This window comes from Vipera ursinii (genome assembly GCF_947247035.1).
Source record: "Vipera ursinii genome assembly, chromosome: 1".
NCBI lineage: Eukaryota > Metazoa > Chordata > Lepidosauria > Squamata > Viperidae > Vipera > Vipera ursinii.
Window position 1 is genome coordinate 328,837,460 of NC_139512.1, and position 14,361 is coordinate 328,851,820.

Below are 14,361 nucleotides of genomic sequence, written 5' to 3' on the forward strand. Positions count from 1 at the left end.
TCCAATGCTTCAGCTCAGGCAATAGGATGGCAAGAATGGATACCACGCAGAGTTTACACCAGTCTTGTTCCTTGAAGTTTCTGCAGTTGTGTCGGGCCCAACTCTCCACCAGCATGGACACTAGAACGGAAAAAAAAAAGACTGGTTTGTCTAAACGACGAGATTCAGGTTGAGGGACGATGGTTGTTAGTTTTGCGAAACATTATCTCCCAAAACCTTCGTCATAGATTTACGAATCAGTAGCTGACCCACAAGAAGAGGAAAAGAGCCGAGAAGACAACGGAAGTCTGCAAGTGGACCGCTGTTATACCAGGCCTCACCAGCGGAGGGCGCTGTTGCTTCTGTATCGTGGCGAGTGCTCCTCCCTCCCTATATAGGAGACCGAGAGAGGAGGCGGTGGTTGAATGCAGGTGTTGCGTGCGTTGAAGGCGGTCAATGCATGCAGAGCTCATGCTGGCGGTGGGCATGAAGGAGACGTGCGGGTAAGGGGGGGGGGGGGCGGAGACTTACCACGTCACCTCACGAAAGGGCAGCCTGGGAGGCGCTGGGCTCTTCTTCGCTTGAGGAAAGCGAGGTGGACGCGTGTGACCCGCTGCGGTCGCTGCTGACGCTTTCTCCCCTTCCCACGCTCAGCTCAGAATTTCCATTGGCTTTATGGAAACCTAACTCACTCTAGAGCTCTTTGGATAAATGCGACCGCTAGAAGCAAAACCGTAAAAAACCCGAGGCATGTTTCTTGGGGGATAAGGCAGTGAAAAAGTGTTGTACTCCAAATGTATTGCACGGCAGCCCCGTCATCCCCAATGCGCGTGGAAATTTGGGGAGGTTGGCGTACTTTGAATGGCTTTAGTATCAGTTGGCAAGGACTCATACACACGCGCAGAAATATACCGAAGAGAGACAGAAGAAAAAGTATCTTGCATTTCGTTTTCTTTTGAGATCCCTGTGGTTTATCTTCTCCTCCCCCCCTCCCCGTACTTTGTGTCTGAAAGCAAGCATCCACACTTACACCCTCAAGCTAATTCTTATGTCTGAGGCAGTAGATGTTAGTCCATTAAAATTATGGCGAAGTATAGTAAGTAAAAGTTTCAAGGTACTGAAAACTGTTATGCCTTTTTTTTTTACAGAGAACTAGGTTGCCCAATTTCTGCAGTTTTTTTTAGAAATGGAGCTAGGAAGTCTCAGTATATCTACCCTTTCCTGTTACTCCAGGATGCCATGTAGTTAGCTTGTGTCACTGCTCCCCCTCCCCAGCTGTTGATGAGCATACTTATTCTACACCTGCAGAGAATGAGATAGTGGGCCCTAAAGTGGTACATACATTGAATCATTTCTGCCAAGTTATTACATTTTTGAAAGGCCATTTTTTCAGAGGTTCCCAATATAAGGCAGGTGAATGCATTGTCCCCTTGTTTATTCTACATTTAATTTGGTGTATGTAGTTAGGCTCCTGGGTATAGAGAGTGGCCCTGTTTACTATGGAACATTATGATCCATCTTAATTCATTATTGTCACTTATCCCCTCTGGGGCTGTTTGCTTGCTTCTCTGGTAGCAAGGTAACCCTGGTCAAGCATTAGATTTCCTGAAGGACAGTGTTAACAATAAAAGGTGAAGAGGAAAGTTGAGATAGCTTCCTGTTCTGTTCTAGGATGAGTGTTTTACTTGCTAGATTAGCAACTAAAAATAAGGTAGTATCCGTCAGAGGACTCAACATGATTAGGTACATGGCCAAAGTCAGTGAATGTGTTGACTTGTTTACCCTTTTCTAGTTAAGTAATGTGCTGTAGATTTTGGAGGGGGGAAACCATCTCTGGTGAAGGATAAAACAAGAATTCTTTTGGGCATAGTCCACTCCTTTTGCCACCTTGTTCTTTACTGTGCGACCTCAGATGTTTTACTTGAAATTGAGTCCCACTTATTTAGGTTGGGTTTAGATTACTGAGACCTGTGGCTGCAATTCCAACCTTGTAACCAATGACCTCCCCTGTAGATGTTTTTTGGTCTCTGGTTTTATAACAAGTTTTCCAACCTAGTTGGTTTCCTCATGATTTAATCCTAGATGGGCTGGTTTTAAGCTCTCCTTACATACAATATAGATCCCTTTACCCCCACAGATGTTTAACTATTAGATAGTTGATAGCAATCAGGTGCACAATATCAAGGGAGAAAAGATACAATCTTGTTTTCCTCTTATTTCTCCTGGTCATTAACACTTTTGTTGCATTCTGACTTAAGTTCTTTCTCATGAACCCAAACCTCAATCCAATGGTCTTATCCAGGGGTCTTCAAATTCGGCCCTTTTATGACTCATGGACTTCAACTCCCAGAATTCTTCAGCCAGCATGCCTGGCTGAAGAATTCTGGGAGTTGAAATCCATGAGTCATAAAAGGGCCGAATTTGAAGACCCCTGGTCTTATCAGGGAATGTGTCTATAATGTAGGACAGTCTTCCTCAATCTGAGCACTCTCCAGATGTATGGAATCTAGCTAATAGAATTCCTCAGGAGGTGTGGCCATTGCTGAGAATTTTGGGGGATTGAGCATCTGGAGGATGTCAGGAAGGTTAATATAGATACATGGCTAGGCCAAGAAATTATTCATGAACAAGGGGAAGACATTGACACTGGAAGGGAGAGAGATTATGGAATTCCTTTCCAAAATTATATGTAAGCAGGGGTGAGTTCCTGAGTCAATAATTGCTTTGCCTTTCATAATAATCCAGATAGGTCATAGGCCATCTTGGTCATTTTTTGGAAAGGAAGGGTGGGACTTCTTTTGAAAGTGCCTTCTGGTATATCTTGTTGCTGCCCAAATCTTTGTTGTGCTCAGTTTCACTGCTGGAGAAGAGATTGCTTGGTTGTAGAGCATTTGCTTTCCACATAGAAGAGCCTGGGTCTTCTCTCTATCCACTAGTCAAAAGGGATTAGGGATCAGATAATGCGACAGATTTGTGTCCCTGAAACCTACTGCCACAATCAATAGTATTAAGTTAGACAAACAATTTCCCTTCCTTATATGAAAGCATTTCTGCTCTCTGATTATTTGAGATTAACAGTAGATAAAAGGTGGAGTAAACTATTGGTTGATCAGTGTGATTTACAGCAAAAATTTCAGAGTGATGTTTGACAGATGAATAGTTGGAAGAACGAAATTGTGCTGCTGAAATTTTAAAATAGCTAAAAAGAAAATAAGAAATGCCTGATGGTTTGAAGGGATTGTGAACTCAATTCTGGGAATTTCTTGGTTTGGGAAATGAATTGAGTGTGTCTGTTTCACTTTGTTTGATACACTTCAGGATTGTAGTGAGGAAGAAATCTGTTCATTGCTGCTGCTTAATTTTAAAATCCAATGTCTCAAATATAACACACACACACACACACACACACACACACACACACACACACCAAGAGCCCTTAGAAAATTCTGCATACCGTATTTCATCATAATTCCATTCACTGTAGGCTCTTTGCTGATGAAGAACCATATGGATACCACAACATTCAAAAGTTGCCCACTCCTGTCCTAATCACACAGGAATATGATTTAGGATGCTTAAATAAAAGACAAAAAAGCAACTAACTAGAATTTTGAAATGGAGATTATCAGTAGATAATGATGCTGGAAAGTAATGCTAATGTTCCCTCTATAAGCATGACTTACTTATGAATGAATATGTGAAAATATTGTACAGTAAAATAGAAAGAAGTTGGTTAAGGGGATGAGGGTCTGCTTCAGACATTCCTGTATTTGCAGTGATCTGTTTCATACAGTAATGTGCCAAACTCTAGGAGGGGCAACTATCTACTTAGCACTTCAGTCATTCTTAGATGTTGTATTTTCTATAATTAATTGATTCTGAGTCAAACATATCAAAATATTTTAAAAACTACATTGAAAGTTATTAGTTTAATTTATATTTATAATACAATGAAAAAATGGGTGGGATCCTTATTAGTGAACACAATGCAAAACTTACAAATCATTTTATATTTGTAAAAGGCATGCAATAGTGGACTTACAAATAAATGTACTGCAATAATCAAGCCAGGATAGACTGATCTTTAACTGTGTATCTACGCACTAAAGTCTGTAATACTAGGAAAACTGTTAAGAAGATATACATTTCTAAAATTTCAACTAACAGCAAAGCGATGCTGCTTTCTGTGTAAAAACCTATCCTTTTTTTGCCTTAAGATGCAAGCTATCTTGAAAATTGAATTGACATTAGTAGAAACCTTCGTTTTTAATATTATGGAAACTTGCCTTTGCTTGAACTGTAGAATTTCACTTCAGATATGAGACTATTTCCTATAATAGCTTTTTTCCTGCAAATTCTGGACTTTAAATAAGATAAATTACTTCATATGCAATGGGGATGTGAAGAAAGGAGTTGGTTGTGATGGAGAAAAATAAACTCCTTAGTCTTGATTTATGTAAATTTTCTGTACAGAAAGTTTTTGGAGAACCAGCTGGAAAGGCACTACGGAATTACTTCTCCCATTAGTTTGGCACCACCAAGGGAAATAGATTATATCTATTCACAGAAATTGATTGAAGCCCTGAAGCCTTTTGGTGTATTTGAAGAGGAAGAAGAGCTGAATTGCAGGTAAAAGGGAGTACATGTAGTAACTACTGGTCTTAAATGAACATTTTCTAATAAAATAATAATAAATAAATAAATTACCAAAGTCCTAATAGTGAGTTTCTCTTGGTGGAATTACAATAGGATAAACCCCTTGGCACCAATTTTTAGCACTACTTTTAAATGTTTTGTTTATGTTAAATATTTCATCACTGCAGGTTAGCTGTTCTTGACAAACTAAATAACTTGGTTAAAGACTGGATTGCAGAAGTTGCTGAAAGTAAGGTAAGAGGCCTGTCAAAGCTTGACTCCTCCAGACTATTTATCTTGTTTTCAGCTAGAATTCTGTTGGGAGTAATAGAGAGTTAGCTGTTATCTGAGAGACGTTTGTTGTCAAGCTATAGGTACCCTGCCATATATCAGAAGACCAATTGTTCCCTCCATGGAGCTCTTCATCTCCCACTTTCCCTTCCTTCCTGCCAGCCCTATTTTGGTGGCAATTGGGATAATCTTTGAAGCCACAAGACTTGCAGCAAATGATACTTGATTGCTCTGGAAAGCTCATGACCTATCATTGTTGTTAAATCATTGATAGAGTCAAACTTTAACAAAAGCTCTCTTTGCAAAATTTCCTTTCCAAGGTGGAGGCAGGCAAGGCTGAGGACAAGATGTCAACTTGAGTTTTTTTAGTTAGCGAGTGTTTGCTCAAAGATTGGTGAATAAGCTACAATTGACTTGGCACACAGAATGCATTAAATCATAAGTTATGGCTTGAAAATTTCACTGGCTGAAATTACAAAACATAAAACTGAGCAAAAACTACAGTACATTATAGCTAAGCATAATGCCAGAATATGCCAGTCTGTTGTATAATTTCCGTAAATGCACTCAGAGTGGTTCATAGCAGTTGATAAATTGGTTTACAGTTAAGTAGATGTGCTATAAGTGGGGAAAAGAAGGAAAAAGATTAAGCAAATTTTAAAAATACTAGTTGCATCAGAAAGTTCTGGGAAGAGGAAACAGCTTTAGTTAAGACTATTGCCATCTTACCAGTGACGGCAAAACATGGGAATAATGACTATAATTGAAATACTTCTGGAATAGGAGGATTGATGAAAATGTTAAAAAATTGAAGATAGTGGAAACACTGTTGTACCTCTGTGTGTGCACATGTTAAATATAATTGTATACATTATTGGAATCACTTATTTTTTCAAAGTAAAACTTCTTCCTACTTTCCTGTAGAACTTGCCATCTTCAATCTCATCCAGAGCTGGTGGCAAAATATTCACTTTTGGTTCCTATCGTCTTGGAGTCCACACCAAAGGTAAGATCTACCAGATACATTGGACTGCAGCTGTTTACTTAATTTGCAGCTGGCATGGATAGACTATCTGATTGGGAAAGGCTGTTATAAACAGTCTTGAACTGTGAACATATTCATCTTGATCAACTAATTGTTATGACTGTTTTTCGGTAGGTGCTGACATAGATGCGCTTTGTGTAGCCCCTAGACACATAGAAAGATCAGACTTCTTCCAGTCATTTTTTGAAAAGTTAAAAATCCAAAATGGCATCAGAAATCTGAGAGTAAGTCCCTTTGTCTTTCTTTAACCATCTCGGTTGTGCATGTCATTCACTTGATGGTTGGGCAGCACTGTGTGAAAATGGTTTATTAACAAGCCTTGAGAGGTTCAGAAAGGCTGCACTGAAGTGATACAAAATTTGTAAACATGTTTTATTTTGTATTAATTGAAGTTTAGATTCGTTCAGGTTTATGCCCCAAATTAATATTTCTCAACTTTCTTTCCTGCTAGCTGGAAAATTCTGGGAGTTTGAAGTCCACTTATCTTAAAGTTTTAAAAACACCGCTCTAAATGTCCCCCCCCCCTCTGGGAAAACATTTAGATCTGGGAGCTCTTCTGGGTCTTGGAGGGACATATAATGAAGGCAGCAAAGGCAGACAGTCAATTTAAAATAAGTCATTAGTATGTTTATTTCCTATTTATTCATTTTCGTTCTATTGCATCAACAATTACAACTTTGAATTATGGGATGCACACAGGAGGTCTGCCACAATATGAAAGCTTTATTTCTTATCCCCTCTTGTTTCCTTAGCTTTGGGAAGATCCCAAGTACAGAAGCACTGATGTATGAGTAAGAGAAGGAAAAATATTGCTTTATCTAAGCTATTTTACAGAAAGGCTGCCTGTATTTGTCAGTTAAGTTTTTTTTTGAAGATGAATTCGTCAGGATTATTTTTTTGAAGATCCAGAGATACTGGGCCATTCAAGAGTAGTTAATAATAAGGGTAGTTAATTAATAAGGGGTGACCTGATAGCAGTGTTCCAATATTTGAGGGCTGCCACAAAGAAGAGGGGGGGAAAACCTATTCTCCAAAGCACCTGAAGGCAGGACAAGAAGCAACCTAGAACTAAGGAGAAATTTCCTGACAGTGAGAACAATTAATCAGTGGAACCACTTGCCTCCAGAGGTTATGGGTGCACCAACACTAGAAGTTTTTAAGAAGAGACTGGACAGCCATTTGTCTGTAATGATATAGGGTTTCCTGCCTGAGCAGGGGGTTGGACTAGATGACCTCCAAGATCCCTTCCAACTCTTATTCTATTATTCTGTTAATTGTTAGAATTAGGCTTTCTTACACCTTGTCTGGGATGTAGAACCTAGGATTATTATAAACTTTTATAATCTGAACCCTGATATGGGGTACTGGTATAACTTAAATTTTGTTTTAGTAAAAACAAACTTGCTATTTTAAAAGTATGTGATAGATTCTCCTTTTTATTGAGTTATTTAAAGGTTATGTCTTTGGGGACACTGAGATATCTGAGCCCTCTATTTTACTTTAGGAAAAGTTACATTGTGATTGTGTTGCATATCTTCATTCTGGAAGTAGTGAAATAATTCAAAACTACTTCAAGAATATGTTTTTCATTCCCTCCTACAGGCAGTAGAAGATGCATATGTACCAGTAATAAAGTTTGAATTTGATGGTATTGAGGTAAATATAGTTTTTGTCATTATCAGTGGTGGGATTCAGCCGGTTCCCACCACTTCAGCAGAACCAGTAGCTAATTTTTGGTTGCCCAGGCCCAGAATGGACTTCTGGAAGGGGCATCCACACAGAGAACTGGTTGTTCACATATTTGAATCCCACCACTGCCTATTATGTACTGTAGACAGCTTCTGCTTGAAATTTGAATTTGATGATACCGGTTCTCCTTTTTAAGAGCGGAACTTGTTCTTAAAGTGATGTTTGGATAAGTAGACAGGTGCCTATATATATTTTCTCCAAGTGTGAATTAAGAGATGTAATAAACAGCTGAGATTAGGAATGGTTTGGCACTTAGCTTGTGAACTGAAGTAACAGAATTTTGCCAGATCCGCCTGGGAGCAAATTTGGACTAGGTTTCCATTGGTCTTCATAGTGACATAATTGCTAGCATAAAAAAAATTCAGCTAACGTTTATCTTTCCTGGTGAGTAATCAAAAAGAAAAGCATTGGAAAATAAACAATACTAATAATACAATAAAGTGGCAAGCAAATGAAAAATAGCTCTCATTGGAAATTGGAAATAAGGCATTTCTGTGTCAATATATAAAAATAAAGTGATTTTTATTTATTAAACACATTTATTAAAAGACACTTGTGTACTGTAACATATATGTAAATTAAAGGAAGATATATACAAGATCATGTCATGTTAGCAGACTGAGAAGCAAACTTTTAAACACCTTACTAATGAAAATACTGAAATAGAGAAGATATTTACTAATTCACACAGCCTTGGGTTCAGCTAATAAATCTTGAGGATATGGGGAATATAGAAGTAGGTCCTGCAAAAATGAAGTCTGACTATACTAAGTGTAATGAGCATGCAGCAGTTTGTCATGGTGGCTGACATTATGCAGCTTTTTTTTTACAGTTCCAGAAGAGTTGTGTATGAATTGCAAGATTGATTCAGTACAGTATTACACAGGCTATGTGTATGGAATTTTGTGAGATGTTTCTTCTACCTTCTGAGCAGGATACATAAATCAAACCAGAATGTCTGCTACTTGGTAGCACATTGTTAGAGTTACTGCTGAGATACCATTTTCATTTCTTACATTTTAGATTGATCTTGTCTTTGCAAGACTACCCCTGCCAAGCCTTTCAGATAGCCTGGACCTTAGGGATGATGCACATTTGAGAAGCCTTGATATCAGATGCATTCGGAGTTTAAATGGTAATTTAAAAGCTTTCCGTAGTCTGGTATCTTCATGCAGTTTTATAACTTGGCTTGAGGATTCAGGCTAAGAATAACTGTCTTGTCTTCTCAAAGCAGAAAAAGTGGCTGGATGGTGATGTTCAAATGTGTGCATTATCGTGTGATAATCGATGGAATGGATCCATCCATTAATTTCCATTCATAAGCAATGGATGGAAACTGAGAGAAGCAACCTAGAACTAAGGAGAAATTTCCTGACAGTTAGAACAATTAATCAGTGGAATGACTTGGCTCCAGAAGCTGTGAACGCTCCAACACTGGAAGTTTTTAATAAGAGACTGGACAACTATTATCTGTATAGGGTTTCCTGCTTGAGCAGGAAGTTGGATTTAGAAGGCCTCCAAGGTCGCTTCCAACTCTGTTATTCTGTTATAATTCTTAAAGCTTACTGTACGCATGGTTGCATGAATCTTCAACTTCTGAAATTCAGTTTGCTTAAAACATGATTGAATTCTCATACACAGGTGTAAATAGCATGTAACACTTTTCAGCATTCAAAAAAAATGCTTCAGTTCTTGCAAAAAATAGTTTTGCAACAAATGTTCTTCCAAAACCTGAGGCGCTGTGACAGAGAAGAGGGGGTCGACCTATTTTCCAAAGCACCTGAGAGCAGGTCAAGAAGCAATGGGTGGAAAACATTAAAAAGAGCTCCAACCTAGAATTAAGAGAAATCTCCTGCAGTGAGAACAATTAAATCAGTGGAACGGCTTGCCTCCAGAAGTTGTGGATGCTCCATTCCTGGAGGTTTTCAAAAAGACATTGGACAACCATTTGGTCAGAATGATATAGGATATCCTGCTCCAGCAGGAGGTTGAAGTAAAAGACTTTCAATGTCCCTCCCAATCCTATTATTCTATATTCTAAAATCCTATTGGATAAGTTAGGAAGATCATAGTGTTATTGTTGACACGATATGACCAGATTAACACAAAGACAAATTCTACCAGATCTTCACCAAAACAAAACTAGGCATTGGTTTTTAATATTGCTGTCCCAATCCTGCACTGGGCCAATTGCTCAGTGTACCCACACTCAGTGTACCCACTGAATACACCTAGGTGGAAATTTTAAAGAATCTTTATTCTGCTGAAGAAAATGACACAGGATCATCTGTCTCAAAGCCTCTCAAATGTCTTCTGGTGAGGTTTAACCAGCATTTACCACAAGTTACAGCATCCATATGTCACCGGGTCACAAGATATTTTTTCCATGTTCCTTTAAAGTAAATCCTGTATTTTTAACATTTCAGCATTGCACATATACATAATACAATACTCAACAAAGTTACATAAGTTAACTAATGCTACATGTTCCCTACCACAACTTTTCCAGCAAACTTCTCTTTTCAACATTCATATTTAGCCATAATATTTGCAACTCTCTCCTGTTTGCCTTTTGCCTTATCCCATAATACACTTGGGGTTGCAGTTTAGCAAGCTAAATATTCTTAGGATTTTATTGAGCTTTTATCAAAACTTTATTGGGAATTTGGGGTTTTCTCTTTTAATATTCCTGTTCTTAAAACAATTTGGCCATCTGCTGATAGAAATATGATGTATAAAATCTTTATTAATTAATATGCTGTCTATGCATTTAATAAGTTCATGTGTTAAAAGGCTAGTTACTTCAGGAATAAATCCTAGAAAATCTGGAGAGTTTGTATCCATTTCCCCAATTGGAAAGAAAAAACAAAAAATTAAGCTACAGTATTAATGTTGTAGGGATGCGGTGGCTCAGTGGGTTAGGACGCTGAGCTTGTCGATCAGAAGGTCGGCAGTTTGGCGGGTTGAATCCCGAGTGCCGCGTAGCAGAGTGAGCGCCTCTTATTTGTCCCAGCTTCTGCCAACCTAGCAGTTCAAAAGCACGTAAAAATGCAAGTAGAAAAATAGGGACCACTACGGTGGGAAGGTAAGAGCGTTCCGTGCGCCTTTGGCATCTAGTCATGCCGGCCACATGACCACAGAGACATCCTCGGACAAGCGCTGGCTCTTCAGCTTTGAAACGGAGATGAACACCGGCCCCTAGAGTCGGAAACGACTAGCACGCATGTGTGGGGGAACCTTTACCTTTACCTTATTAATATTGAGAGCTAGATTGGCATCAGGCTAGAAATCAGGACATTGAGTTCTGGTTCTGCTTTAGGCACAAAACTAGCTGGGTGATTTTGGGCCATTGCCCTCTCTTAGTCCTAGAAAGCAGGCAATGGCAAAAAACATATTGATGTTGCATGATTGTTATAGTAGCTAGATTTCAGGAACTAGCATTTAGAATAATCCTTGGATATAGAAAAATATGGTAAAATGCTCTGGGTATGAGTAAATCATCTTTTCCAAAAAAAAATCTTTTTTATGTGGGATAACATAAAGACCAGTTTTCGTCATTTTTTTCAGGATGACTTAAGCAAAACAAAGACCTTTGTCCAACCTGGAATGTTTCAGATATGTTAAATTACATTCCACTTACTGAATATGGCTGGGAATTCTTGCCAGTGTGATGTACTGAATCTGGATAGCAGGGTGCTGAGGAATGCTGCTGTAAACCATTGCTTGCCCTTATTGGTGCTTTGTCTATTTAACTTGAAACTTTAATGTTTGTCGGCAGGTTGCAGAGTCACTGATGAAATACTTCATTTGGTACCAAACAAGGAGAACTTCAGGCTGACACTCAGAGCAATTAAACTGTGGGCTAAGCGTAAGTACTTAATACATCAAATTTTGCGCTATCAGCTGCACAACTTAATAGTCCTTGAAATGACTCTCTAGGTTAAGCCAAGTGAGTTTGTCATATATGAATGTTTTCTGCAAATCTTCATAATGGCAGTTGGACTACAAATTTAGTGGATCCTGAAACAAATTTACATGTGTGTACTGTTTGCAAAGCAGCATCTGGATATGTGTTTGCCATTCCTGTTAAATGCTCAAAACCTACTTTAAGCCATAGCAAATAATTAAGCATTGGTATTTGAGGTGGACATTATCCAGATTGTATAAGTGACAGAACAATTAATCAGTGGAACAGCTTGTTTTCAGAAGTTCTGGGTGCTCCATCCAAAAGAGACTGGACAACTACTTGTCTGAAATGGTACAGGGTCTTCTGCTCAAGCAGGGGGTTGAACTAAAAGATCTCCAACTTCCCCTTCAACTCTTGTTATTCTGTTACCAGAATTCAGTCCTATGTAAGAACAAGAATAGGGACGCGGTGGCTCAGTGGGTTAGGACGCTGAGCTAGTTGATCAGAAGGCCGGCAATTTGGCAGGTCGAATCCCGAGTGCTGCATAACAGAGTGAGCGCCTGTTATTCGTCCCAGCTTCTGCCAACCTAGCAGTTTGAAAGCACATCAAAATGCAAGTAGAAAAATAGGGACCACTACAGTGGGAAGGTAACAGCGTTCCGTGCGCCTCTGGCGTCTAGTCATGCCGGCCACATGACCACGGAGACGTCCTCGGACAAGCGCTGGCTCTTCGGCTTTGAAACGGAGATGAGCACCGGCCCCTAGAGTCGGAAACAACTAGCACGTGTGTGCAGGGGAACCTTTACCTTTAACTTTAAGAACAAGAATAGGTATATTGCAGTTGTCTTATTACTACGTCACCTAAAAGCCTCTTCTGGGCCTGGCAAGTAGCACTAAGGTTCCTGTGAGAATTAAGAAACTAGTTTCTTCAATAGTATAACCAAGAAAATATGATGAGCTGTTCCTCATTGGAAATTAGATTTGCACTCACTTTGTTATAAAAATTACGTACAAATTATATCCTGTACTCTGCTGTAATTCCTAATTCATATTGCCAAAAAAGTTCAATCCAAATATTGAAGTCACAGTTCCTTTCTCATTCTTATCAGTTATGAAGGTGCGTTATTGGAACATACATATAATAGCAGACATGACTACTCTTAGCATTTTCTGAAGTTATCCTTAGCTACAGGGGGAAAAAATGATTTGCTTCTGGACACTGAAAGACATTGTTATTTTCCAGCGAGAGTGGAGTAGTTCGTTCTTTTTTAGAGAATCTTTATAATCAAAATGTCAGCTCAATCAAGGGATTGAAACACATGACCTTTTAAACCAATATCTGTGTTTCTTTGCACATGCTAGAGGAGGCTGCCTATGGTTTAAGCATACTGCTGTCTACCAAACATTTTAGGAAGAGGTTTTCTACCTCATGTTAATTAAATGTATGCTTGTTCTAGAGATGTATCCTTCCGATTATATTATTTAGAGTCTAAATGTTTACTGCTTTTCTATATATCACATTCCTATTCGTTTACAATAATCAGAACAAGAACTATTTTTTAAAAGTGTCCTACTTTTCAAGTGGTCAGCTAGCCTCTCTCAGCCTCAGCCTGTCCCTTGTCCAGTCCACCTAGCTGAGGCTGCTGCATCAGGCTATCATTGACTGAGCCCAATCCTGATCAATAGTCCAGTCCATACTTTCCTCTGAAGACTCAAACTCCTCCTCCTCCTCCTCTGAACTGGCATCTGGAGAGGGGTGGGGGGAATATGTGCACTGGGTGTTCTATGCATTGTATGGTTCCTGATTGTGTGGAGCTTTTAGTTGTTAATTAGGATGTTGATGGCTGGCTATTAAGTCATTGATTGTTGTTTCCTTGTGCTGCTGCACCCTCGATTCCTAAGTACCTGATAGGCTGGTAATAAATCAGCACTCCTATTGACTGACAAGGGCCCTATTTTTCATTCTAATTTTAAGTCTGTTCTCTAGCCTTTGCTGAAACAAAGCTTTGAAATAATCACTTGTGTATTGCGAGGCATTTGTCAGCCACCCAGAGCTTTTACAGCACGTGGTTCTGGTCAGACTTCAGACTGCTGCATGTTCAGTGCAATAAATGCTATGATGCTACTAGAGCTGAAGTCTAGGGACCCAAATGACAGGGAGAGATGGGGGATAAATCGGTGGAAGGGTGCTGAGACTGACAGTAATCACTGCAACCTCTTTCCTATTATTAAAAATATTTTATTGCCAAGCTTGGCTGGATATACCTGCTAATTTTAAAAATATTTTTTCAATGTCTTATTCCTTTAAAAAAACACTTATTACTAAGCAAAAGGGGCTTATTATCAAGTTAATCTTGCATTTGACAACAAAAGTAAAGAAGCTTTTGTAAGGGCATTGAATAAACTATTGTAAAATGCATATATAATTCAGGTAGGTAACCTATCTATAAGCTTGAATTACAACCCAGCACATCATCCCTATCAAGCTGGTGGGCTGTGGACAGTGAGACCATAGGCTGAATCTGTTTTCCTAGGCTGGGTTGTCAAATTACACCTGCTCATCTGCTATCCTTAAAGGGAAGTGAGGCAAATCAGCAGTACAGAGATATCTAGTTATCTAACTCAGGTTTGCAGAAAACAGGAGAAGTGCCTTTTAAATTCAACCCTTTCCATTCTTGCCTGGCTTATAACATATAAATGGCCACAAGGTGGAATACTTTCAAAAGGAAAGTGATTGCTAGAATCAAAGTCTCAA

At 39.0% G+C, this 14,361-nt stretch overlaps 1 protein-coding gene across 1 annotated transcript in view; it reads left to right on the top strand.

Moving 5' to 3' along the window:
* Nucleotides 1–435: 435 nt before the first annotated feature.
* PAPOLG (poly(A) polymerase gamma) overlaps nucleotides 436–14,361 on the top strand; it is a gene marked incomplete at both ends in the record, with an annotated part of 39,310 nt that continues 25,384 nt past the window's right edge. The window contains 8 exons of the mRNA XM_083348436.1: nucleotides 436–482; nucleotides 4,453–4,608; nucleotides 4,803–4,869; nucleotides 5,830–5,911; nucleotides 6,065–6,174; nucleotides 7,553–7,606; nucleotides 8,723–8,834; nucleotides 11,478–11,567. Of these exons, the coding sequence (XP_083204562.1) occupies nucleotides 436–482; nucleotides 4,453–4,608; nucleotides 4,803–4,869; nucleotides 5,830–5,911; nucleotides 6,065–6,174; nucleotides 7,553–7,606; nucleotides 8,723–8,834; nucleotides 11,478–11,567 (718 nt within the window). The remainder of the gene's footprint in view (nucleotides 483–4,452; nucleotides 4,609–4,802; nucleotides 4,870–5,829; nucleotides 5,912–6,064; nucleotides 6,175–7,552; nucleotides 7,607–8,722; nucleotides 8,835–11,477; nucleotides 11,568–14,361) is intronic.